Source organism: Ips typographus, linkage group LG7, assembly GCF_016097725.1.
Source record: "Ips typographus isolate SLU linkage group LG7, UJ_Ityp_2.0, whole genome shotgun sequence".
NCBI classification, from domain to species: domain Eukaryota; kingdom Metazoa; phylum Arthropoda; class Insecta; order Coleoptera; family Curculionidae; genus Ips; species Ips typographus.
In genome coordinates this window covers 3,517,623-3,542,280 of record NC_138428.1, presented here as the reverse complement: position 1 = coordinate 3,542,280, position 24,658 = coordinate 3,517,623, and the positions used below count along the sequence as shown (strand labels likewise).

The 24,658-nt window shown below is 35.5% G+C and overlaps 7 protein-coding genes across 17 annotated transcripts; 4 read left to right on the top strand and 3 right to left on the bottom strand.

Moving 5' to 3' along the window:
- The first annotated feature begins 67 nt into the window (after positions 1–67).
- On the top strand, positions 68–3,589 carry LOC145732077 (facilitated trehalose transporter Tret1-like). Of its 6 annotated transcripts, none has more exons than XM_081984112.1 (4): positions 68–503; positions 1,091–1,345; positions 1,968–2,452; positions 2,500–3,589. In XM_081984112.1, exons 2-4 carry the CDS (start codon positions 1,294–1,296, stop codon positions 3,385–3,387), a joined length of 1,425 nt encoding a protein of 474 aa, XP_081840238.1. In that variant the 5' UTR covers positions 68–503; positions 1,091–1,293; the 3' UTR covers positions 3,388–3,589. The 6 variants fall into 6 exon arrangements, with proteins under 6 accessions (XP_081840238.1, XP_081840240.1, XP_081840237.1 ...); XM_081984114.1 differs by having other exon boundaries at positions 68–522; positions 1,184–1,345; XM_081984111.1 differs by having other exon boundaries at positions 68–522.
- Positions 3,360–7,226, bottom strand: LOC145732080 (prosaposin-like). Of its 3 annotated transcripts, XR_014178947.1 has the most exons (4): positions 4,555–7,226; positions 4,358–4,507; positions 4,132–4,241; positions 3,360–3,526 (listed from the first exon to the last, which is right to left on the bottom strand). XR_014178947.1 is itself a non-coding variant. In XM_081984117.1 (3 exons), exons 1-3 carry the CDS (start codon positions 4,398–4,400, stop codon positions 3,482–3,484), a joined length of 198 nt encoding a protein of 65 aa, XP_081840243.1. In that variant the 5' UTR covers positions 4,401–4,521; the 3' UTR covers positions 3,360–3,481. The 3 variants fall into 3 exon arrangements, 1 of the variants encoding a protein (XP_081840243.1); XR_014178946.1 differs by having other exon boundaries at positions 4,358–7,226; XM_081984117.1 differs by lacking the exon at positions 4,555–7,226 and having other exon boundaries at positions 4,358–4,521.
- On the top strand, positions 5,759–6,353 carry Bet3 (blocked early in transport 3). The gene has a single exon (XM_081984118.1). The coding sequence runs from the start codon at positions 5,759–5,761 to the stop codon at positions 6,290–6,292; it is 534 nt and encodes a 177-aa protein (XP_081840244.1). The 3' UTR covers positions 6,293–6,353.
- Positions 7,227–7,361: 135 nt separating the features above from the next.
- Positions 7,362–9,243, top strand: Neos (nuclear receptor coactivator protein neosin). Of its 2 annotated transcripts, none has more exons than XM_081984116.1 (4): positions 7,362–7,888; positions 7,949–8,097; positions 8,337–8,650; positions 8,701–9,243. In XM_081984116.1, the coding sequence occupies exons 1-4, from the start codon at positions 7,490–7,492 to the stop codon at positions 9,183–9,185; spliced, it is 1,347 nt and encodes a 448-aa protein (XP_081840242.1). In that variant the 5' UTR covers positions 7,362–7,489; the 3' UTR covers positions 9,186–9,243. The 2 variants fall into 2 exon arrangements, with proteins under 2 accessions (XP_081840242.1, XP_081840241.1); XM_081984115.1 differs by having other exon boundaries at positions 7,362–7,891.
- A 1,827-nt stretch (positions 9,244–11,070) lies between these two features.
- LOC145731378 (uncharacterized) lies at positions 11,071–12,494 on the bottom strand. 2 transcript variants are annotated; one of them, XM_081983130.1, is made up of 5 exons: positions 12,387–12,494; positions 12,053–12,331; positions 11,604–11,876; positions 11,423–11,545; positions 11,071–11,371 (listed from the first exon to the last, which is right to left on the bottom strand). In XM_081983130.1, the coding sequence occupies exons 1-5, from the start codon at positions 12,457–12,459 to the stop codon at positions 11,196–11,198; spliced, it is 924 nt and encodes a 307-aa protein (XP_081839256.1). In that variant the 5' UTR covers positions 12,460–12,494; the 3' UTR covers positions 11,071–11,195. The 2 variants fall into 2 exon arrangements, with proteins under 2 accessions (XP_081839256.1, XP_081839257.1); XM_081983131.1 differs by having other exon boundaries at positions 11,071–11,365.
- Positions 12,495–13,626: 1,132 nt separating this feature from the next.
- Positions 13,627–15,899, bottom strand: LOC145731377 (uncharacterized). Its single transcript, XM_081983128.1, has 5 exons — positions 15,738–15,899; positions 15,393–15,677; positions 14,073–14,363; positions 13,897–14,019; positions 13,627–13,842 (listed from the first exon to the last, which is right to left on the bottom strand). The coding sequence occupies exons 1-5, from the start codon at positions 15,799–15,801 to the stop codon at positions 13,664–13,666; spliced, it is 942 nt and encodes a 313-aa protein (XP_081839254.1). The 5' UTR covers positions 15,802–15,899; the 3' UTR covers positions 13,627–13,663.
- Positions 15,900–18,984: 3,085 nt separating this feature from the next.
- Positions 18,985–24,537, top strand: fln (flightin). 2 transcript variants are annotated; one of them, XM_081983132.1, is made up of 4 exons: positions 18,985–19,145; positions 20,205–20,448; positions 23,775–23,863; positions 24,289–24,537. In XM_081983132.1, the coding sequence occupies exons 2-4, from the start codon at positions 20,216–20,218 to the stop codon at positions 24,489–24,491; spliced, it is 525 nt and encodes a 174-aa protein (XP_081839258.1). In that variant the 5' UTR covers positions 18,985–19,145; positions 20,205–20,215; the 3' UTR covers positions 24,492–24,537. The 2 variants fall into 2 exon arrangements, with proteins under 2 accessions (XP_081839258.1, XP_081839259.1); XM_081983133.1 differs by lacking the exons at positions 23,775–23,863; positions 24,289–24,537 and adding an exon at positions 23,349–23,706.
- Positions 24,538–24,658: the final 121 nt, after the last annotated feature.

Genomic DNA, 24,658 nt, shown 5'->3' with positions numbered 1-24,658 from the left:
AATTTAGTTTGGTTTTCTGAGGTGGCAACATTGCCTCATTTTTGACAACCGAAAACCAGAAAGTCAGTTCTAAGTAAAAACCAAGGATATTAAACAGTACAGGATTGCTCGATCGGCCGATTTTGTTTCCCGGCGGCGAATGAATTCTGACGTCACAGTGGGCCTTCGGGTGCACAATACGCTAAATATTCGCCCGAGATGCTATGTACGAGATCATATTCGTGAATGATCGACTGCAATCGCGCATCGCGCAAAACAATCGCGCAAACGCGAGAGACCCATGGTGACGTAAAAATCGTCACCGGCCCGAGCCGATACCGGCAAGATTGCGCTTATGGGATTAAGCACTCCTGTACTGTTTACCGTCCTTGAGTAAAAACAGCTGACTGGTGTTTATTTGTGTGTGGAGGGGTAATTGATATAATAATTCGTTTTTTCTGACTGAATTCAACTGGAAAACATGTGGTGCTTAATGTAGTCTATTATACCTACATTTTAATGAGGTGATGTTCCGGTATTTAGGTATAATCGAGAATTGCAAATCAACTTACACTTAACAAACATAACCTCACTAAAGTTACGTGAGTAGTGATGTATAGCCATCTTTATCTAGCTTAAGCTGTTAGAAAGGATCGATTAGAACTGTATTTTGAGTTGCATACATTGGCTGCAAATAAAATGGTTTATCTTTGTGACTTCCTAGGCTTGACATTGATAAAGTTGCAGGTTTAGTGCCATTTCACTAACCTTGACCATCATAAGCAACCCACGCGGCATACTAAAAAAAAATAAATCGAAAATCAATGCTAAACTAACGGTTGCTACTCAAACCGTTAATAATTGCCTTGATATAGCACCGATTCATCAATATTGCGTTTTTTTTTGTTCGGTCATCTCGTTTTTGGCTCGCAATTTGCCTCGTGCACTGTGGTTACACAACACCGATATGGTCAGTTTTAAAACTGTATTCATTTAAAAGGCTTTGAAAATATCTTCTCTCTTTTTGGCCTTCAGAATAATAAAAGAGATACTTACAAAGCCGATGAATACCGATTTTGAAATAGACCATACCCCAACCAAGATATCACAGTCACAGACTGGTATAGACCGTTAACACGCGTTCACGAAGTTTAGAGCACAATGCTTAATAACGATATTAATTGTTGAAACAATAACTGATTAGCGCGAATGCCAATCCAATAAAAAAATTAAAACAATTTAAAAAACGGCGGTGGTACCGCGCTGCGTTCCAGTCTAGCCAGTGAGTTCGGAGAGTGCCACCAAAAATTCAAGATGAGCAACGTCCTGATGGACTGCTGGCTGCAAGTCGTTGCCACATTGCTCGGTAAGATTTTTTTTTAATAATCTATAAATCCTAATTCATTTGTTATGAATTTATTTGCATAAAAACATTGTTGCCAATTTGTTTATCAATCAAAATGACAGGAAAGACTTTATGGTTGGACACACACAAAAATGGACACTGTATTTTTGATTGAGTGCACCGCATCCATTATTAGTGTCAGTTATTTTACTATAGCCCTATAAGAGGGTCGTAGATGGAAGAGTAGAGAGTGTAGGTGATATAAGGAAGGACACATTAAGTTTTTCCGTTTGACCGGTAGAGGGCGTCAAAGTTGATTGATGTTGTCAGTTTGTATGGTGCACACGTCTCATTATTGGCATTTGTTAGGAAGAGAATGGAGGACAGTATTAACATAAACGATGCATTATATTCTGCCTTATACAAACTGAAACGCGCTAAAAGCGTTTTAAACTGGACTCCCTGTATGCACATTCCTACGTTCCTAAACTATTCAAAACTTATAGCACTTTTGGTTAACACTCTATTGTATACAATTGCAACAATTACAGCTATACATATAATCACGATGACGTAATCATTTTATAGCAAATGAAGCATAATTTGACTACAAACGGTATGCCGTAATCACTCTGTATTACAGGTACCCTGATGGCCGTCTCTAATGGAATGTCATACGGCTGGACTTCACCGATGATACCTTACTTAACGAGCAACTCTAGCCACATCCCCATCACCCATCAACAGGGAGAATTCATCGAAACGATTTTCCTTTGGGGCGGTGCCGCAGGCCTGCCCTCCTCCATCCTAATGGTGAATCGTTTCGGACGTAAATCCTCCATGATTCTCTCTTCTTTCGTGGGATGTTTGTGCTGGATCATGATCCTGGTCACCTACAATTTGTATGTGGTGTATGCGTCTAGGTTTCTGGCTGGAATGGCCGGGAATATGGTGTTTATTGGGGCGCCCATGTATATAGCCGAGATTGCTGAACCTAGAATTAGGGGATTTCTTTCTGCCTCCATTTATACCATGCTGCTGCTGGGGTTTGTTATCGTCTATTGGGCGGGGGCGTTGTCGCCTTACTACGTTGTACCTGTGATAGGGATCGTCTTGTGTGCTTGTCAGGTAAATGTGTTTTCTGTAAGTAAGTAAACTACTAATATTTTCTCCAGGTGGTGTTATTCCCTTTTATGCCAGAATCTCCCTACTTCTACGTGTATACCAACCGACTGGAAGAAGCCTCCAAATCCCTAAGACGTCTACGCAGCAAAACCTCTAACATTGACAAAGAAATGGAAGAAATCAAATTGGCTATCCAACGTCAAAAAAGCGAAAAAGGCCGTCCGCAAGACATGATTCTGATCGCGAGCAACCGTTACGCCCTTCTCGTCATGCTTCTGCTGAACGCCACTGAACATTGCGTGGGCATCAGCGTGATCATTATGAACATACACATGATCTTGGACGAGGCAGGATCGATTTACGTCAGTCCGTCCACGGCCGCCATTTTGTTCTCTGTGATCATGTTGGCGTCAGCCTGCGTCGCTTCAGTAATCATTGACAAGTTTGGCAGGAAGTTCCTGCTAATCACTTCAGGGTTGTTAACCGGTGTGGCGTTGTCCGTGATGACAGTCTATTTCCAGTTGAAACACTCCGGCTATGACGTACGACCGATCAGTTGGATTCCAGTGGCGTGCGTAATGTCTTACGCGGCTACTTTTAAACTAGGACTGGGTATTGTGCCTATTGTAGTCACCGCCGAAATTTTCTCGGCCAAAGTCAAAGCCATGGGAATGACTATAGCCGATTTGTTCTACGTATTCCCTGCTATAGCTTCGATTAGTGTGTACGCCACTTTAGTGAACAATTACGGTATACACGTGCCTTTCTACGTGTTCAGTGTGTGTTGTTTTGTGGCTGTGGGTTTAATTTACTGGTTGGTGCCCGAAACTAAAGGAAAAACTTTGGAGGAGATTCAGTTAATGTTGAAAGGGCATCGAAAGAGTCTGGTTGAGGAAAAGCAAGACAGAAACGCTTTGAAAACTCTCATTGTTACTTAATTACATTTTAAGTCATGACATAAAATTTTGTTAGTGTAAATATAAGCTTAATACGTTATTCAAGAGTGTCACTACTGGATGGCCTTTTGGAAGCTCAGTTCTGTTTGCTCCACACTTTTTCCTCGCAATGTTTGATAGTCTAAAAAAATACAAATACAGTATTATTAAACCATAAATATACCTAGTACAAGTACAACATAAATGTAGTTTTAGTCTATTGCAAATAATATATAGGTAAAGTTTAAATTATTATATACACCTCAAAACCAAAAATCACAGACAGAATGTCTATAAAAATTCGAATTTTATACATGCCATTTATAACCTGTTATATTGTATTTTTGGACTTGGAAGAAAAAGATTATAACTAATCCAAAAATACACAGGGTGTTGTTAAGTTCAAGCTGTTATGACTGTTTAATGTGAATTTTTAAAAACTTAAAAAAAAGTCTCAGCAAAACGTCAGGTGACTACAGTATGTTGTAAAAGAGATTCAAAAATGATATAAAACTGTGAAAACTGACTTGGATAGGTGCATAACGCTGATGGTTGTGTAGGGTCAGAACCTTTAATCTAAAAACTGAGTAGTAATCTACACTAATTATTTACCAACAGTCAAGAGAAATGTAAATAATTTCACATTTATCTATGTTAGCAGTTGAATGACACTATAGTATATATAAAAGAGAGTTCATTCTAAACCAACACAACTAATATTGCTTTGAAATGCCTTATATTACTTACACCACAAGATTGAGCATTCTCTCTGCTTGCACACCAGTAAGATGGTCCCCAGGTGCATTTTTCTGCCCCAACCTTTTGGGGCTTTGTTTGAGGGAGAGCCACCGCCAAAGCTGCAAAAATCCAAAACGTATTAGTCACAGAGCAAAAAACCCCAAAGTTAAATAAAAAGAGATTAGACAAGTTATCACACAGAGTGTGACAAAATTAAGACAAAGACAGTACTTACCAAGCAGGGCAAACACAAATCCGAATAAAGCAAAGAATTTCATTTTGTTAGTATAAACTGCAATGCACTGTGCAGGCCACCAGTACGTCCAGACTTATATACATCTTGAAAACATATTCAGTTGCCACATTTCCTTACCCATCACTGGAACTATACACTAAATGGTTGGTAAATAAAGCAACATTGTATGACCTCACTGTTTTTCGAAAAGATTAACTGCCCTTGTTTTCAGCAACAAAGCACTCATTACTAATGGGACATTTTATTGTTGTTTGCAAATCATTATCCATTTTTATTTTACCCACAAGTACTAGATGGACTAATAAACATCAACATAATGTTCTACACATATTATTTGTGTTTTTATAAAATTCTGATGATTGTGTTTTGCACTTCATTAATTACCCAGTCAATACATTTTTTATTTGCTTAGTGGACTTTCTTGGAAGTACAAACAAACTTGACTTTGCTTTGGTCGTTTTTAATTAATTCTTGAAGAAGGTTTTTTGCAATTATAATGAGAGATATTTCACAACATTCAGTATAAAAAATAGTGTGTATTAATAAGGTGTGGAAGTATTAACTGGAAAAAGATGTCACAGTTTGGAAAATAATGAGCTAATGGCAAAAATATTTGGGCCGCATTTGTTTTCGCCCTCCCTGGAGCGAGCACAGCTTTTTTGACGTCACAATGACGTAGTTTGACAATTGGTCTAATTATGGTTGTGCCAAATTACGTCATCGTGACGTCAAAAAGGCTTTGCTGGCTCCATGGAGCTTGAAAACGAATGCAGCTTTCGTGTTACTTAAAACAAACTAAAAATAAAAAAATATGGAGCTATAAACATGTCAAATAATAAAGTATAGTACTTTTGTAGCTTTATTTCTAGTTTATCATTTTTTGACAGTTTTAACGCGTCAAAATGATGCAGTAAGTCATAGATCACTTAACTGTAAAATGTAAATTATAACTTTCTTTTTTAATGTATTCCAGCTATTTACTTTTTCCTTAACCTGAAGTCCTTTATGTTTCCTTCTAGTGCTTTTATTTAATCAAATTTTGTCATTTGTGTTTCTTATGACAGTTTATACTGTTTATAGTAAAACTCTAAAGCAAGCGAACTAGAACGTTAATCTGATAACTATCAGACTTCACAAATAAGCCAAATAATATAGAAAATTATAATTAAAATAAAAATAAAACATACTAAAGAATATACCATTAAGTACTGGCAACAGTGGCAACACTGGTATTCAATCTGAAAGCTAAACCTAACCTCAATTCCTGATGTCAGTGATGTCACTGTCACAAAACGTAAATAAACCTTCAGCAGAAAAGCAAAATAATGTTTTCTTGTTGAAAAATTCCATAAAATTTCACTTACCGATATACACAGAAAAATGTCTCGTTCCACTCGATTTGATACTAAAAAAGTCAACTCGGAGCTGGTGACTCTCACTTACGGCACCCTGGTGGCACAAATGGTTAAAGACCTGGACAATCCAGATGATGTCAGCAAACAACTAGATCGTATCGGCTACAACATGGGCATCCGTCTTATCGAAGATTTCCTCTCCAAAACTGGTTCCGGTCGTTGTCTGGACTTGAAAGACACTGCAGACAAAATACAGACTGCTTTTCGTCTGTACTTGGGTGTCCAGCCTAATGTGGTCAACTGGAGTCCTGCTGGAGATGAGTTTTCGTTTGTACTAGATAGTAACCCCCTAACTGAACTGGTGGAGTTACCTGAAGACTTGAAACAACTGAAATACTGCAACATAATCTGTGGTGCCATCAGAGGAGCTTTGGAGATGGTTCAGCTTGATGTGCAAAGTTGGGTGGTGCAGGACCAGCTTAAGGGTGACTCAAACACTGAGATTAGGGTTAAGTTTCTGAGGAGACTTGAGGATGCTATGCCAGCTGGTGAAGACTAGTTTTAAGCTTGTTAATATTTTTAGTTTAAGTATTATATAGAAATACAAGTTTGTTTTTGTATTCAATCATTTATTAACTGCAATCAAAGGCTGGATGTTCACTTCTCTATAAAAATCATCCAAACTCTGCTCCCAGCGCTTTTCAAAATAAATATTCAACAAAAATTGGGCATTAACACCAGTGTGAATAGCCCATGGTAGGTACTGCTTTAAATATAACTGTCTGTGTTTAGGTCTCAACCTTGCAGCCCCAAAAATAGCCCCTCCAATACACATAGGCAATTTAAACTGCAATGCTTCCACCCATTTCACAGTCACCTCCCCCAACATATTAGTGGGCATCTGCAACACAGTGTGTATCAAATCATGCACCTCCCTATACCTTTGAATAACATAAGCCAGCTCAATATCATCTACAAACTGCACCACTGCTCTACTGTCTGGTGTCACTTGATTAACCTCCAAAAACCTCAAATAAGCGCGCCCCAAAGTATCAGGAGGTAAACCAGACAAGTATTGCAAATCTACAGTACTGGTGTTGATTCTAGGCTGGTCCTGCAAAATTTGCAAACCCTCTTCAGATTGTTCCATACAAGTTTTCATGTACTGTAATGCATCCTCCCCTGTAGTTTCTCCTAGACAAGCAATCATGTCGCCTCTATGGGGGTTGAGGAGGGATAGGGCAGCAGAACCTATAGTGAGCAAGGACCGCTGGAAGGTGTTGGTTGGGCAGTGGTGTTTTTCAAAATCTACTTGGAAGTTGGCTTCTAAATGCGAATTGAGTGATGCACTGAACATTCTGGTTAAAGTACCACAAGTAGTCAGGGGTTGCCATTGGGGTTTTAGGAGAGTTTTTAACATTTTGCTGCACTACTATTCCAAGTAAATTGTAAACATTGAACAAGTGAAATTGACATTTAAAAGGATAAAGTGTTGCCTACCATACTGCTAATGTCTCTAATGTCACTGCCACGACTATCTAATTGGTTTTCTTTATTTACTTGCGTGTGTTAGAAAAAAACAGAGATAACTTGAGAAGACTGTCTATAGATGACAGCTGTCAAACAAACAATATGGAAAAACAACAAACAAAGGACAAGTTGTTCAGTCTGTTCAGTTTTATAAAATAAACATGTTTTAACCGTATTTTTTAAGAGTGTTCCAGGTTTACTGTGTGTGTTCTTTATTAAGTTAAAAATGTATCGGACAGACAAACAGTTTATGAAAAACCCGGCGACCGCCTCGTCTCGTATTTACATTGGGGGCCTTCCCAAAGCGGTGATAGCTGACGATTTGGAGGGAAAATTCTCCAAACACGGTAAAATCCTGGGGCTGGTAATCAACGCGGGCTTCGCTTTCATCCAGTACGAATTCGAGCAGGAAGCTCAGAGCGCTATAAGGGCGGAAAATGGCAGTGTAATGATGGGGCGGAATATTGTTGTTCGGCAAGCGTTTGCAGGTAAAGACGCCGGACCACCTCAAAACAAAAACTTTGCCGCTCCACCTCCGAAACTTGAAGCAGCCGGGCCCCCTAAAGGGGCTCCGCCACCGCACGTCGGACCTCCACAAGCTACAGTTGAGAAAGAAGTGGAAAATGTTGTGAGTATAAAATTAATTTTTTTGGGGGTTGTTTTTTAATGAGTTGTGTGAAAGTAGGAAGAAGAGACAGATCCACCACCAGCAATACGACCGCCCCCACAAAAATTTGATAATCGCCGGGGTGGGGGTAGGATGGGTGGACCTATGGGCAGAGGGGGAGGACCAAGAGGATCTATGTTTGAACATGACAATTTTCCTGATAGAGGGTTGGTGTTTTAATCAAGAGCAAACTATTGATTGATTGATTGAAATTTTTGTTTTTTTTTGGGTTAGGTTAAGTAAATTCATCAAAAAAAAGACAAAATTGAAAGTGTATCAATTATGCACTGAGTTTTAGAACATAATAAACTCTCTCTTAAAATCTATTCACTGATTAATAGCTCACTTATAAAATACAACAATAGGCTGCTTAGTCTCAAGAAATTACCTTTTACGGACATTTTAGGCGACCTGGAGTTTATTTTGATGAATATGGTGCTCCACCACCAGGACCAATTGAAATTGTCCCACCCCCAGATCGAAACGATTGCGAAATTATTGTAGTATCAAGGGCTTTAACGGAATACGCGGAGTTTATCGAGTCTAGACTAAAACACATTGGGCTAATAGTGGATTTGTTGTTCCCCAATGAAGATGTCCCTATTGGTAAAGTGTTGGCAAACATTTCAAGTAGGGGATGTTTGTACGCCATTTTGGTGATGCCACAAAATGAAGAGCACCGCAGTCTGACTTTAAATATTTTACACGGAATTCCTCAAGGTTAGTACGTTTCTAAACCTAATTTCTACAGCTAATTTGGTCAAGTGTAGAGCACCGTAACATGCCACTGGACGACTCGCTCTTACTCATTCAACGGAACTTTGAAGCGTACATGAGAGGTGAACAAGCTCCGGAAGATCCGAACAAAATGAGTCTGGCCGATCGTCACCCAGCTCCAGTTCAAATGCTTTTGAACATTTTGGCGGAGAACCGTATGTTGACCACGACGCAGTATGACAGGCTGATTAAATACCTGCAAGAAAGGAGAGAGTTGCAGCACGAGCACGAAGTGTCGGAAGGTTTCACAGAAGACTCCAACGACGATTCGAAAGACAAACAGAACGAGCTGCAAAATCGAATTTTAAGCATTTTGAATAAAAGTGAAACGGTGATTCCCAAGTCTATTACTGCACCCGAACCTGCTAAAGTGCAAAAAGAAGCGCCTACACCGTTGTTGAAAGATCCTTCAGTACAGAAAGCTCTAGACAGTATTCTGTCAGGGGATATGTTTAAAGGGATTACGGGTGGGTTTTAGGAACTTTTGTCAGTAAAGATTGTGATTTATTGTTTTTTATTAAAGTCTGAAGAGTAAAGTGTTGTTTTATTTTTGTAATCCTTGATCTTAATGTTAAGGTAGAAATGTTATGGTATTATTCTATTAGGGTTGCTTGATAATTTTATTTACTCCTGCCTTCCTATATTTACTGTAATGTGCCTGCTATGTATATAAAAATTAAACAAGCGTGTTTTGTAGGCACTTGATATTATTAGAGCAAAATTCGCCGTTAGGCATTTTTGAGATCATTAAACAAAAACCGTGAACGAACCTAATTATCCATATAAAAATAATATACCTACTAACTACATCCCGAGGAGGAAGAGTCTCAAAACTACTGTTAAACAACCGCCTTTACCGTAATTTCCATATTGCGTGGAATTTCAAGAAAATACACTCCCCGACTATTGTTATTAATCTAATTAGTGCGGATAATGAGCAAGAATAATTATAACGATTATTGAATAACACTTAAATGGAACAACGGGAGTCCCGTTGCTAACTGAAACTGACCATCATTAGGTAACTTCAACGGGATTGTTCAAAATGAAATCGAAAGCTAAATAGAACAGTGTTTTTCTAATTAACTCCCATGAATCTTTACATGAAAGCCATTATTTTCGTAGATCACCAAGAAATTTTTGGTCTCATCAGACCTGGAATAAGTAGCCGCCTAAACTATACTTAGCCATAATTTCAAATTTATTTGAAGTATTTCATACTTCAAATACGTAAGTTTAATTTTATCACAACTTAAGTAGTCTAAGTAGTACGTAGTTATTTATAAATAAAGTTCTTAAGTACTTTAAAAACATTCTTTTTGACAATAATCTTCATAAAAATCTGTGATGATAGTTAATTAGTTAAATATTAATCATATAAGGGGATTAACAAGCTTTTAATCCACGAGAAAAAATGTACACTCGAGGAGTAAGCCGTCCTTTTGTAAGAAATTCGTTAAAAAATGTTCTTTAATACTTTACGTATTTGAAATTCTTAAAAATTATCTGCAAATAGGTACAACTCTCCCCCTTTAACAGACCACTTGTTAACCAGACTTATTTATGCTGGTTATGATTTCCTTTACATATTTCTTTAAAATTACTTTTAACGCTAAACAAGAATTAGTATTAGTATTTCTTAGGAATATGCAAATAATATGTACTTAAAAATACTTTTAAATTTACTTAAGTAGAATAAAAACTTTCCAATTCAAATTATAAGTAATAAATATTACTTATTTTAATGGACATTTTTTAAGTGATAAGTAGAAGTAATTTATTTAAAAAATACTAATTACTTTTGAACAAGTATTTCAGTAAACTACTTTAAAGTAGCAAAACTTCAAGTAAATTTTGGTACTAAGTAATCCAGCTCCGGTTGCCATCAACCAAATATCTCTTGATAGCAAAGGGACAGTTTGACGGTCATAATTTCAATTATATGGCTCTTACAAAAAATTACTCATTTCAGTACATACAATTTTTTTTGGTATTAATGGGTCACCTGAAAGACGCCAAAATTAAAGCACTTATTAACTTTCACGGTAAAATCAATTTTACTTCATTTTAATGCTAATTACCTTGTAATAACATTGACACGATAACACAGATTTAAAGATGGCTTGATTGAAGTTACAGTTTTTTTTATTAAAACTCGGACCGGATATGTTTTATATTAGTTCGAAATCTTAGTCGAAATTGCTTTATAATAATACCAATTCGAGCGGTTTTTGGACTCTATAATGTCTTTCTTTCATCAACATTTTTAGTTGGTTAAACCTAGCAAATTGCCACTTTTGTGTACATTTTTTGGATGTGGAGAATGTTAATGGAAATATTCAGGGTGGGATACTAAATTCAAGTTTAATGTCTGACACAACAAATTTTAATAAAGACAATCTATAAAAAGTAAAATCCAGTTAAAACTGTGGAGGCCAACTAAATTAATTTCTAGAGACACTTTATTAGTAAAACTATTAGACAATTCTCACACGGTCTGATAGGAAACCGAAACATTCCTGGACGTTCCTGCTGTATTCCACAAAGACACCAAACTTTGATACACACAATCTGGTGAAAGACCTTCAATGGTAACGTTTACGTCAGGCCCAAGTGGACTGTACTGTAGTGGAATTTTAACTACCGTCCTATTGAAAGCTACTCCTAAAAAAATCATACCAAATGGCTTTGAATACAGTCAAAAAATGTCAAAACCTGCTGTAATAATCCTCATCTCGGTCAATGGACAACGATTCTCCTGGTAATTGGGTAACTTCCAACTCATTTTAACCGAGTACGCTGTGGTTGACAGGTCAACCAAACGAGGCACTTGAGAAACTGTCATTTATAATTAAATCAAAGTTATGGACAACCCAAGTAAACAATAAAAACATACCGAGTGCCTTGCCTGAAATCAGAGTTTCAGTAACCGGACCTTCCAGGTCAGGACTGTCCACAATGGCGCTAATACGCACCTTATACACCGTACAAGGAGTTGCGTTCAATAAGTGAAAATTGTTACGTTTCACGTACAAGTCAATGGGGTTGTTGGTGTCGTTGTCCCAATAGACCACCCTGTAGTACGAAACGCATTTGGACACCGTGTAATTGGCAACCGTCCAGTTCAATTGACCATCATAATTGAACATGTTGAGGGTTAAGTTCAGATCTATTTATTATAAAAAAAACCTTAATTTGTTATTCTGAGAATGATTTTTTTAATTAAAAATGAAATGTCTAGTGATTCATTAGAACCCAATTAGTTCACGAAATTCTACACTCTCAGTCTCTCAGACCCAACAGAAACAAAATATCTCAAAAACTGTAAAAAAATTAAAAACATACTGTTTGTAGGTACAGTGGTCACATTTAGCACTTGAGGGGGCCCCAAAAGGTGTTGGTAGGTCAAAACTCGAACCACAAACATATACGTGGAGCACAAATCTAGGAAATCAAAGTTGTAACTCGTTGATTGGGGGTCGGTGTAAACTTGAAATTCCTCATTCACGTCCTTAACACTAATGACGTAGGCTTGTAAAGTGCAATTGTTGTAGTTGAGGGGTTTGGACCAACGCAGCAGATAGTACGAGTTCGTAAAAGTGAGGTTTTCTACTGGTCCAGGATCTGGAAAGTAAAAATTTTGGAAAAACTATTGCAGTTTTTTTGGTAAAAAACTTACCACAACGTTGGGCTTTCAAGCTGTTTAGCAAGAATTGCAGCACTATAAGGAAAATCACATTTGAAGGCCACATCTTCGAAACATGGAAACTTCATAGAACATAATCATTATATACGTTTATATACAGTGTCATTAACCTGGGTATTATATACAGGGTGGAAATTGGATCAATTGAATTCACATTTTCACTTTCAAGGTAAAAGAATTTATGGTTTAACACACTGTACACGTAAAACACATATAAAAGCAGAAAAATAGTGCTACTCAAGTGAGTTTGTTGTTATGTTAGTTCAACTGATTGTTTGAAAAAATCTACAATACAATTAAAACATTCTTCAGGTCATGTTTGAACAACTTGACTACGTTTACATGGTTTCAATTGCAAAAAAATTAATATTTTGCGTGAAATTAATACTGATGAGCGTGATGGAAACGCTCTAGTTCCACATTCAGATATTATATGCAGTTGTTACTGTATTTTTTAAAATGCAAATTTTCAGTTCGGTTATTTAATAATTTTTTTACAGGTCGACAAATATTTAGTTTACCCACCCATTCGATGTATTAATATACAAGGTGGCAGCTTAGACACAGTATGTTAAGTCACAGTAAAATTAGACTGCAGATTAATTAGGTAATTTCTTTTTGCAATATCTCTGTTGCAAACACAAAAATCTTCCTGATTTACAAACAAAAATACATTTTAGAAAGCTGTTCTTGTATAGTTGTTTTTGTAATGACCCTGCAGCAATTAGACAGTTTGATGATAAAAAAAATTACAGGGTGAGAACAACACAACAAACACAAGTTTCTTATTTCAGCTTGCAGCTTTAAATGAACAAATAGTGGAAAGTAACTTGGCCTAAGTTACCTGCTTTGCTGCTTACGTTTAAGTCCTCAGAAACTTACAGTAATATAACAAAACAGGGGGAACACAATAAAATTATACTTGTTCTCATATTAATTCATTGGTTGGCGATATCTCAAAAATAGATCAAGAACTTTTTTGGGTCAAGTATGGAGTTTTTTACTTGATTTTTTCGTAAATTTGCTAATTTTTTCTCTCCCTTCGTGTATTCAGGTTATTTTGAGAAATACGTCAACATGACACATTTAGAATTGATACGTATGTTAATCGACTTCAATAACGAGCACCAGTATCAAATACAGAGTCACCACAATAAAGAGTTTTGTGGAAAACCGGTCAAACTGTCATTTTTAAGAACATAAAAGTCAAACAATTAATGCAAATTTTTATTTTATATTAAATTAATGATTTAATTGGTTGTCTGGAAAGTAACTGAAACATTCGATGAACTTCCAATCACATTGGCGACACTAACCATAGCAGTGTAAACGTGGTTACTTGTCAGTCCAGTAACGTTTACGTTTACATTATTTCTTTCAATGTTGTCTGTTATAGGTATTACGGTACGTGCCGAACTTCCGGTAAGACCTAAAAATGTTTGGATTATTTACTGTAATTATCCTTTTTGCCAGTTGTATATACCCAGGGTGTAAACAGTCAAAGTTGACAAAGCGCAATGGTTTTGGGCGTAACTTTCCAGTTTCCAAATCATATCCACTGTAGTACTGCCAGCGGTCAGAGACAATATACTTGGTATGGATGGTACTGAAATTGGGACAAATTACAAACAGAATGGTTATGCAGAGGGCGCCACAAACCTTTTCCTGCCGCCGTAATTGCAACTTGACCAATCGGACCTTCGATGATGGGATTAGCAACAACCGCGTTTACCTCGATGGTATAGGTACTGCAAGGAATGTCACGATCGAGGTAAAAGTTTTGGGCGGTTACGTATGTGTCTACAGGTTCTCTATTATCTGTCCAGTAGACCACCCTGTAGTAAGCGATACACTTGGCGGATGCTGGATCCGATAGATTCCATGCCACATTGATTTGTTGGGATGTGGCGTTGCTGGTCGCGTTTGTAATGACCACAGTCAAATTTATGTCTGCAAATGTCAAATTGATATTGTTAGTAACAGAAGTGCTAATAGTTGCACAACTTGGCAATACCGCCAAAATGGGTGTCCAAACTAACATTTGGCAGTCTACTGTGTAGATCTGGGATGAACAGAATTGAATGACCTGATAATATAAACTTTTTTGACTTTTGTACCTTTAAAGGCAAAGATGTTACTTTTTAAGTATTTTTTTCAGCAGGATAACTCCTTTTTAAGTTACTGTATAGGTCTATATTATATACAGAGTGTCTTACATGACATGTTTCTCTTTAGTCGCTTGAATTGCAGTGATGCCACTTTTTGTCAAAAATCAATCATCACACATGGAAAATGAATTTATGTTTTGCAGTTGAAAAAAGTGCGATGATTTATTATTTATAATATTTCAATCATATTTTTGAGGAACTAGTCATGTGTTCCACGTGACACGTACATACAATGTTTTCCTCCATCTTTGCCAATCAAGCAAGTCTCAGAAACCAGACCTTTTTTGCATTTTTGTAGGCCACTGTGTATGTCTGGACAAGTACTGATACAAGAAGTCGTAACTCTATTTTTTCTCTTCCTGAAAACCCTAAACTCAAACGCAACATATAAAATATAAATTTTGAGCAGAAGATATTGAGTAAAAGTTAAATTCAGTTGAAGTGAAAATAGACGGTAAGTAAGAATATCTGAAGAAAAGACTTGATGGAATGCTGCAAGAGAATTGTATATGACAACAGGATCACTGATTAAAACGAAGAGATCGTAGAAGCAGTTTGGGAAGAACAAAATATGAGTGAGAATGGCAAACTAGTCATCAGTTGCTGCAATGATTAGAAAAACTGCGTGAACGAGCCTGGAAAGCTGACATATAACTTCAAAAGATATTTAAGAAGAAAAAGGTATAGACAAAATTCCCAGAAAGATAAGAGTGAAGATTTTTGCTATCTAATAATCTAAAAGAATGAAGCTTTGAGACGTGTGTTTTAAACATTTTCTAAGTTATTTTAGAGTTTCAGCAAATGTACTAACTTTCAGCTGGAGGAGTAGTGGCCGCATAAGTCTCCGATTCCCCCAAAACTGATTCGTTGGTAAGTGCGTGCACCTCAAAAATGTAGGTTTGGCACATGTCCAGCTTATCCTTGAACTCATAATAAAACCTGTCTTTGCTGCCTTCATATTGGTAGAGAGTACCATCGTCATTGTTAATCACATTGATCAGGTAAGAGTCGATGCCGCATAGGTTTGGATTGGGCGGTTCTGACCATGTTAAGGTGCTGTTCGACAATAATGTGATATTACCTACAGTACCAGGAGCTGAAACCATTTTTTTTTTAATTTTAGTAGAATTGTAGTTGTTTTAGTGAGTATACATACCACAAACAGCATTTGCAGCGTGGGCTGCCAAAACCACAACCAGTCCAGTTAATACCAACCTCATTATTACGAATCAAAATTCTGAACAAAACCTTATTACAATTATTTGACTTTGTGTTATTTATATAAAGGTTTCTATCGATAAAATCAGTAGATAAACTTTAAGAGGATAAGTTTTCGATTGTCTAAAAAGTCAAATCTACTTCACTTAATAAATCATTTTAAATGAGTTCTAAGAAGATCACTTCAATGCTTATTCCAAGTTTACAATACTCTTCAGTTTTTTCATTGAAGATTTTGATATAAATTGGTTTAATAATCAACGAAGTGCATATTAAGATTAAAACAACCTTCAAAATGTTTAATAAACGGAAACCAGTAATAGAATTTGAAACTCCTATGTGGCTTCTATTAACTTCAGTACGTTGATAATGATAACTTTGTAAGGGACGTATACAGAGTGGACCAATGTCTAAACTATTTTTCCTGCTGCTACACTGGGCTGGTAGTAAATTTGCTTATTTTATAATGTTATACACCCACCCTGTATATTGATTTTTCCTATCTTAATTTCCAGCCTAAAATTAAGGTGAATTATTTACTGTTCGATCGAAAATATCTCGTTTATTGACGTCATAATAGCCAATTGACAATTGCCATTGCATAGCAACTTTGACCTACATAGAAGGTTTTGCTATGTTCTGTTATTATCGGTTTATCAGACAAAGTCAGAATTCATCTAAGATTACTTCAAAAACCCACTCGGTATAAATAGAGTTATGGCAGAAACATGAAATTGTCAGAATATAGTATGTTTTTACTAATATGCTTTGTTTCGACTTGATTAATTCATCATCAGGACAAGTGTAGTTCAATTTGTAGGGTAAAAGTGTCAATTTCCACGTGTTCAAAATCTAAGTAGACTTACTTCAAAAATTCATTCTGTTTTAAACAGAGTGAAATAGAAAGTTGAATTTTTTTAAAATCGTGTAATTTCTCTGAATCGTTATAAGTGAATTTTCTAGTCACGTGACTGTTATGAAATTTCAAAATTAGACTGCCTAAAACACGCTACCATTGAGTATTTTAAACTTAACTAAATAATCGTCAAAATTTTGTGTAAAGTTAAAAAAATTAAGTTTGTTTCAACAATGTGCTTAATTTGGACGTTTTCGGTTTATCAGAAACCTCCTTTTTCACTTGAAACAAAACGAATGTTCAAGTGGATTCTGAAGCACTAGTACACTCTAAAACTGTCATCGTCTTATTATAAAAGCTGTAAAATTGTCTTTACTATCTGTATGACTTAATCAAAACAGTGACTGTACTAAAATATTAATCAGCTACATTTATAAATAACGCTAATTCCACTGGTGGAATTTTGCTAATAAATTGCTAGTATAATTCTAACAAATTGCATTTGGAAGTGTGCCCACATAAATTAAACTTCCCCTGTATACAAGCGTAAATATTTGACTTTTCACAATTAGCGGATTAATTTATTTCTAGTGTTATATAAATTTTGAATGATACAGTTACGTCCTTGTAAGTGACCTACTCGTGTAAAGAAATTGAGCCAGGCCGAATTATTTGATTGAAATATTTAATGTCAATCACACGTACACACCTTTATTATGGACCTAAAATAAAAATACACTCTGTATCTGTGCCAATACCCTTGCTAGTTGGCATATTACAATGGCTACGTACTAATTACACTGGTCCATACGTCAGTGCTGAACTAAATAATATGTTTTTTGTTATGCACTGCAACTTTGTTATTTTTTCTATTATTAAAAAATCATTAATTAAAAAAAATGCATTGATTAGTGTGCATTTAATTACACTGTGTGATAAGTGTTAATTAATACTTATAATAATAAAGCACAAGTAAATGGACCTATACTGACCACATGGTGGACAAATAGTAGATAAACTTTTAAAAAAATAGAGATAAAAACTGTAAATTGTACAGTAATTAATTAAAATTAAAATATGCCGCAAAACGGTAAAACAAAGTAAATTGGGTGACGTCACAGCCGAAAGAAGAAGTTTTGTGGAAAATTGAATGAATTTAGGTACTTTACTAAACTGAAAAACATCTATAAGAAAGTTTCACTTCATCACTTCTTCAATTAGATAATAGGAACCTTCATTGGAATGATGTTGTAGGCTAACCTTCATTGTCTTCAATAGTGTTACCAGATTTCTAAGTCACGTCCTAGCAGTTTAGTTTCTTCACTTAATAATTACTAAAGTTATATTCCCTTTTTCTATATCATTCTTTCCATCTTCTCAATATTATCATCTGAGCGTTAGTATCTAATAGTATCTTCAATTTTTCATTGCATTGTAAATGATACTTTTCCTTCTAAATTGTTTCTTCTGTTGCTTCTATCAAATTTCTCTACTAATGTTTTAATATTTTAATTGCTTCTCTAACTCTCTTTCATTAATTTATTCTCCTTCATCTCATCCTACATTTACAAGTATAGTAAAATCAAAAGTGCTCTTAACACTATATAGAGTGTCTCGAATTTGGACACCCCCTGTGTAGTTCAACATTTACCAAGAGGCAAAGACAGATAAAATTTGAGATCTTAATAGTTTACATTTCTACAAATTTATAATTAAAAAACAATATTTTTTTCTTTAATAAAACATAACTTTTAACACAATATTTTCAAAACAAGTAGAATAATTTCGAACAATGTGGAAAAGTGAAAAAAACATGCGTTAAATAGTTATGACCACAGATTTGAACACACACCCTGTATAGGACGGAAGTTATTATAGAAGTCATAAAAACGAGACTGTAAAGTGTAAAGGTATGGTGAACCACTGGGTCACCTTGTACGTATAACCAAATTTCTAATCAACTCAATTAGTTTTGTCTTATTTATCTTATTGTGTTAAAGAATACTATTTGAAATATAAAAAAACTTAAATAATCTATGTAGCTAAAGATACTGTTAGTAACTTAAGTAACTTAAGTTACTTCAAATGTAGCTTTATGAATACCAATGCCAAAATGCAGAAAGCTACAGCTACAGCTACTTATTTGAAAAAGTAACTAAAATACAACTACAAACTACCCAAATTGTAGCTAAGTTAGTAGTTTAACTACTTAGTAGCTAGCTACTGCCCGGCTCTTTCCAGTAAAAATGTTCTGTGCGTTCCAAAACATTTGAAAAAAAATATCAATAATGTTTAGGTCTGGAATAACCACAGATGAGGTTATACGCAGCTATTGGAAAACACTCCCACGACCACTATAAGTTCTCCATTGGCACTTGATTACGATACAGGGTGATGGTGGGGTGACCGTTGTTCTCCAAATAAATTTTAAGCAGTCCCACATTCAATTGTTCGCCGGTGAACTAAGTGTTGAGTGTAATAATTAGGAAGGTGAGTAATTTTAGAGCAACTTGTATTCGTGACATTTACCGAGTTATTCCGTGCATATATTATTGCGTAAGACCACCAGTACAGGTCGTTTGGAATGTTCCAATTTACGGATTATGTATCGTAAAAGTGTTACATTCCCCAAAAAATTGTGATATAACACTCTGTAACAAACATTAAATTGTCATAAATCTGGAAAACCTGGAGGTCATTTATTATTCTTGCTTGGTTAACTGTAGTTTTTTGAACTTACTCTAATTACGTTGACCGGGTCAGTATTCTGTAAACGAGCCAAAAAGGATTTTTGGAAAACAACGCCGAATTTGCTATAATATTGTATACAGGAATTATGATCATAGAGGGTCAAAAATTAAGCTCTAATTAAAAAACAGCCCTTATTTTGGTTTTAAATTGCGATTTAAGTAAATTTCAACATTATACCATGGAAATCAAAGTAGAATGGGATGACTTTTTATGTTTATGATGTTTTACTTTGCATTCTCCATTTAAACCTTATCATTGGTTAGCAGTAAAAACGTTTAAATAAAAAGCGTCTAATAAAACTATAACAGAATTTAGAAATAGAACACCCTATATATTTTTTACAGTTGTTTCATTTAATATCAGTGCTTCAAAAAATTTATTTTTGTATATTTTAAAGCAAATTTTTAGTCACGAGGATTATTTTGACTTTTTACGGCAGTTTTTCAGTCACGTGACCTTTCAGTCATGTAAACAGTTTAAGTCACATGATCTTTCAAGCAAGATTAATAAATAATAAGGGTTAAAAGCTATTTTTTTAGATATCTCAGAAACTTGAAACCTTAAAAGTACTTTGCCTTTATTTAACCGAGCCTGTATCTCTTATACCTTCTTAGCTTTCCATGCTTGCAGTCGATTTTGAGACACCATGTATTTGGTTATCAAAATTTGGTTACATACAGGTCCAGTCATTATTGGCCACTCTTGCTCTATCTTTTAAACTGTATAAAAGTTGATGACAAGTTTAGATTTTGAGTCTCTTTGAATATACAGTTGGAGTAATCTGAGCATTTTTTGCAGGACTAACCAACATGGATGACGATAACGCGGACTGGTTCTCATCGGCGGACGATGCAGCACCTGAACCTGCTGCAGCTGAAAGTGCAGCTGCACCAGCAGCTGCGGCAGCCTCTGAGGGTGGGAATGCCCCTGCAGCTGGGGGCGACGCTCCCGGAGATGAATCAGCGCCAGCACAGGCCGCTGAAGCTGAGGGCGACGACTATCTGGACCCTGACAAATTGTTGCTGTTCAAACATTGGATCAGGTGAGACTAATTAATGATCAGTTTTTTAACTGTACAAAATTAGCATTAAATCCTTAACAATTCTCTTTAAGAAATACAATTTTGGAGATAAGTATTTAGTTTACTGGTCATAGTGTGTCGTACTAAGTCGAAAGCCTCGGGCAAGTCTAAAAATACGCCCCCGGCATCTCGCTTTTAAATGCCCAGGAAAATTCGACAATAGCCAATAATTACCGTTGTGTAATTAAGTTAAAATTAGTTGGTTTACTAAAGCTAACTGTTTGGAATAAGTTAAATTTGAGTTTCTTTAACTTTTCTTTTAAATTTGAACTTCTCGCTATAGCAACTCTGATGATGTCAAGATAAAATCAAGTATTTCTCTTGTTCCTTAAAAAAAAACGTCACGTGACTTTATTAATTACAATCATCATCATTTGTGTATTTTGTTTCATTCAGTGTAATTTGTACAGGTATTGAAAATGCAAAATCATCCATATTCGAAAGTAACGTAATCTGACATTTGGTCACATGATCTTTTTATCTGGCATGCAGCAAAGCAAGATCAGATGTGTAGTATTTACGTAAATCAATCAGTTTGTGATTGGTCAAGAGAAAGCAGCATCCTGAAAGCTTCTTTCTTGACCAATCACAGTGCTGGGATTTACGCACATTTGGACTTATCATAATAGATTTTCACGACCAGCTGTCAATTTACGTCTGATACGTCATTTATGACGTTTAGTCTTCTTTTAATGAATTTTTCATTCCTGGTAGACGAAAAGGTAGGGTTTAGGTAGGTAAGTTTATTTTCAATATCACAGGTTAAATAGACGCCAAAGGTACGTATAACTTAATTTAATTATATATTAATAAAATAAATTAATTATTAATTATAAAATTGTAACCTGAGCTATTTTTTCAAATTGCTTTACTTGGCTTGACTATGATGCATACGCCTAAATCCTACTATCTACCTTCTTTTTGGTGTTGCTAATTTTTTAATTGCATTTGATCACTCATTTTACATTTTAACTCTTTATTAATATAATTCTGAAATTGCATATTGCACAAAATGCATTTTGTTGCAATATGCAAGGACCTTTTCGGTTTATTATTTGTTCTCTAAACTCTGCTAATATTCTGGTTAAAGTAGAAAAAAAACTTGATACAAGTTCGGTCCTGTATAAAATCTATTAAGGCTTCCGCCAATCTAAATATGGCAATAAGAGCATGTGCCTAATGACTTTTAGGTATGCATTTGATTAGAAGTACACGAAATAGCTTCATATCTGTCCCGTACCATAATTACATACATCATCGGGCATTCGATGGCATAGATAATATTTGCCTTTTAAAGGGTTTTTGTGAAATGCTTAAAATAATTGGACACGCGTGATTTTAATTAGATTGTTGAGATAGTTCCTGTAATAATGCCGTAGATTATTATGGGTCTAGATATAGATAACCGCCGGCAGTGATTGGCCTTTTTTCCGCTATTATACGGTGCCGGTTTTAGCTTGATTGCTGATTGGATATTGAAGGCTTCAATTTGATGACTTTATCATTAAACGGGATACAAAATTGTTAACATTTTTTTTGTCGCTATAAAGTAATCAAACATAACCAACTTAATAAGCGTGAATTAAATCATTATTAAAGTTACACATACCATAGTTTTATTTGAGTTTACTTCATTTAGAGTATTGTATTATGATACTTTTTGGTATAATTGGCAACAGAGCAGCGTGTAAATCAACATTTCAAACTTTCTTTGTGGCTTCATCGACTTTTGATTGATTAACTTTTTCCAAATATCTCATTGCAAGAATTTTTTTTAAATTTCCAGAGGCTTCCATGAATATCCTAAAATTTGAAAGAATTTTTTTAACTTACCATACTACTGAGAATCTTTAAAAAATTGCCAGAATTGCTTAAAACTGGCAGAAACCTCTGGAATAATTTTGCAATTGCCAGAGGCCTCTAAATACTAAAAAACCCCACAGACAGTGGTCAGAAGCTTCTACAAGTGTCCTAAGACTTCCAAGGATTTTTTTAACTTGCCAGAGTCCACTTGAATCTTGTAAAAATACCAGAAGCCTCTATATTCTACTGAAAGTCGTTCAAAAATTTGCCAGAGGCTTCTACAAGTGTCTTAAATCTTCACAGAATTGCTTAAAACTGCCAGAAACTTCTGGAATAATTTTTCAAATGCTAGAGGCCTCTAAATACTAAAAAATCCCACAGGCAGTGGTCAGAAGCTTCTACAAGTGTCCTAAGACTTTCAAGGATTTTTTTAACTTGTCTGAGTCCACTAGAATCTTGTAAAAAGTACCAGAAGCCCTTACATACTACTGAAAATCATTTAAAAATTTGCCAGAGGCTTCTACAAGTGTCTTCAATCTTCACAGAATTGCTTAAAACTGCTAGAAACCTCTGGAATAATTTTGCAAATTCCAGAGGCTTTTAAATACTATTGAAAACCCCACAGACAGTGGTCAGAAGCTTCTATAAGTGTCCTAAAAATTCAAAGAATTTTCTAAAATTTTCAGAACCTTCTAGAATCATTTTACATCTATATACTACTGAAAAAAATGTCAGAGGCTTCTACAAGTGTTTCAAAACTTTCAAGAAATTTTTAAAGCGGCCAGAGGTCTCTAGAATCGTTTTGCAAATACCAGAGGCCTGTAGGTACAACTAAAAACCTCCCAAAAGTTGCCAGAGGCTTCTAACAAATGTCCTAAAATATCCAAGCATGTTTTAAAATTGCCAGAGGTCTTTAAAAGTTTACTTACTAGTCATAGAATGTTCTTAACCTTTTTCTAGACGTTTCTGGTAGGACAAATTTTGACATCTGTGACGTCATTTCAATTTTGTTTGATCTTTGCTATAATAAGGATCATACTTACTACGATTTTTTGCAGACCGAAATTCTTGCCCTACAAATACCTGACGGACTACAGACGGAACTACTACGATGACGTCATAGATTATCTGGACAAACGGAACAGGGGAATATCCAGGGATATACCGGTGGCGCAAACCTGGGCGGAACGAGTACTACGCACCTACACTAAAGACTCAAACAGGGCCGAAATATTTCGAATTCAACTTCAAGACCAACGGCTGGTGGAAAAGAGCCGGTTCAGTGGCAAATTCAATTTGCACCACGGCAAAAACTACATCAATAAACGTTACTACAGTTTGTTGTACTAGAATTGTTTAAATAGGCATTGTATTATAACAAACGTGTTCCTGAAATAAATTATTACTTGTAGGTTACTGAAAGTGTTTTCTTGATTTTTTTCCTTTAAAACACCTGGTTTTGAATTGGACATTTTCACTTTCAGACCGAAATACTTGCAGTATAAGTATATTTACGACTACAGGAAGAGCTACTACGATGATGTGCTAGAAGCTATAGAAAGCAGAAGAAGAGGTAAGTGTGTGTCGATCAATATGGTTGAAATTAACTTGAAACCAATCTTGAGAATTTGCTATAAGTATAGATAATAGTGACAAGCTAAAATAGACCATAAAAACATTAAGTATTATGCCAACATGTGCAGCATTAGCGTAAATCACAAACTACCCACTCTGCTGGGATTCACAAATGCTGCACATGTGGACACATCATTAGATTATGGTCATACACCTGATATTACCACTCCTACAAACACAACATAGTTTTATTAAATGTGTAATTTTTAGTTGATAACAAAACTAATGTTAGTATGATGAAAACAAAATCAACACAAGTTAGGCTTTTAGACATTAGCAGAAAGCTTTCTGGTAACCAAACAGCAGTACTAACTATATTCTTAGAAAATTCCTTGCCTTTCTCTATCCCAAAATTTTTTATAGGTTTTCGAAGAGACATTCCAAGGCCACAAACTTGGCCTGAAAGGGTCTTAAGGTCCCATAGCAGCCCCTTGTATAAGCTGGAATCCTTTGACAGATTCCTAGAGGACATCAAACTGGTAACCAGGACCGAAATCAGCAGGAAATTGTATGCCTCCCAGTCTTTGTCCAACTTCAACAAGAGATACACCACCAAACTTTGGTGATTTAATTGCCAAAATGTAGATTGTAGTTATTAAATACAAAAAAATACAGTGTTGTTTCAATGTAGTAGTGTGGGAAAAATGCACCAGAACTCATTTTTGTCTGAAATGATTGCTGGGAGACCGTGTAGAATGTTAAAGGGTCTAACCGGATATTATACAGGTTGGTA

Excerpts from the sequence above, each read along its gene's own strand:
- LOC145732080 (XM_081984117.1), bottom strand. The coding sequence starts at position 4,400 with ATGAAATTCTTTGCTTTATTCGGATTTGTGTTTGCCCTGCTTG. Across the intron at positions 4,242-4,357 it reads ATTTGTGTTTGCCCTGCTTG|CTTTGGCGGTGGCTCTCCCT; the intron begins GTAAGTACTGTC and ends GGATTTTTGCAG. Across the intron at positions 3,527-4,131 it reads AGAATGCTCAATCTTGTGGT|ACTATCAAACATTGCGAGGA; the intron begins GTAAGTAATATA and ends GTATTTTTTTAG.
- LOC145731378 (XM_081983130.1), bottom strand. The coding sequence starts at position 12,459 with ATGTGGCCTTCAAATGTGATTTTCCTTATAGTGCTGCAATTCTTGCTA. Across the intron at positions 12,332-12,386 it reads CTTGAAAGCCCAACGTTGTG|ATCCTGGACCAGTAGAAAAC; the intron begins GTAAGTTTTTTA and ends TTTACTTTCCAG. Across the intron at positions 11,877-12,052 it reads GACCACTGTACCTACAAACA|ATCTGAACTTAACCCTCAAC; the intron begins GTATGTTTTTAA and ends TATAATAAATAG.
- Bet3 (XM_081984118.1), top strand. The coding sequence starts at position 5,759 with ATGTCTCGTTCCACTCGATTTGATACTAAAAAAGTCAACTCGGAGCTG.
- LOC145731377 (XM_081983128.1), bottom strand. The coding sequence starts at position 15,801 with ATGAGGTTGGTATTAACTGGACTGGTTGTGGTTTTGGCAGCCCACGCT. Across the intron at positions 15,678-15,737 it reads CGCTGCAAATGCTGTTTGTG|CTCCTGGTACTGTAGGTAAT; the intron begins GTATGTATACTC and ends AAATGGTTTCAG. Across the intron at positions 14,020-14,072 it reads AATTACGGCGGCAGGAAAAG|TACCATCCATACCAAGTATA; the intron begins GTTTGTGGCGCC and ends TCCCAATTTCAG.
- LOC145732077 (XM_081984112.1), top strand. The coding sequence starts at position 1,294 with ATGAGCAACGTCCTGATGGACTGCTGGCTGCAAGTCGTTGCCACATTG. Across the intron at positions 1,346-1,967 it reads AGTCGTTGCCACATTGCTCG|GTACCCTGATGGCCGTCTCT; the intron begins GTAAGATTTTTT and ends TCTGTATTACAG. Across the intron at positions 2,453-2,499 it reads TCGTCTTGTGTGCTTGTCAG|GTGGTGTTATTCCCTTTTAT; the intron begins GTAAATGTGTTT and ends TATTTTCTCCAG.
- fln (XM_081983132.1), top strand. The coding sequence starts at position 20,216 with ATGGATGACGATAACGCGGACTGGTTCTCATCGGCGGACGATGCAGCA. Across the intron at positions 20,449-23,774 it reads CTGTTCAAACATTGGATCAG|ACCGAAATACTTGCAGTATA; the intron begins GTGAGACTAATT and ends TTTCACTTTCAG. Across the intron at positions 23,864-24,288 it reads TATAGAAAGCAGAAGAAGAG|GTTTTCGAAGAGACATTCCA; the intron begins GTAAGTGTGTGT and ends AATTTTTTATAG.
- Neos (XM_081984115.1), top strand. The coding sequence starts at position 7,490 with ATGTATCGGACAGACAAACAGTTTATGAAAAACCCGGCGACCGCCTCG. Across the intron at positions 7,892-7,948 it reads AGAAAGAAGTGGAAAATGTT|GAAGAAGAGACAGATCCACC; the intron begins GTGAGTATAAAA and ends GTGTGAAAGTAG. Across the intron at positions 8,651-8,700 it reads TTTACACGGAATTCCTCAAG|AGCACCGTAACATGCCACTG; the intron begins GTTAGTACGTTT and ends GGTCAAGTGTAG.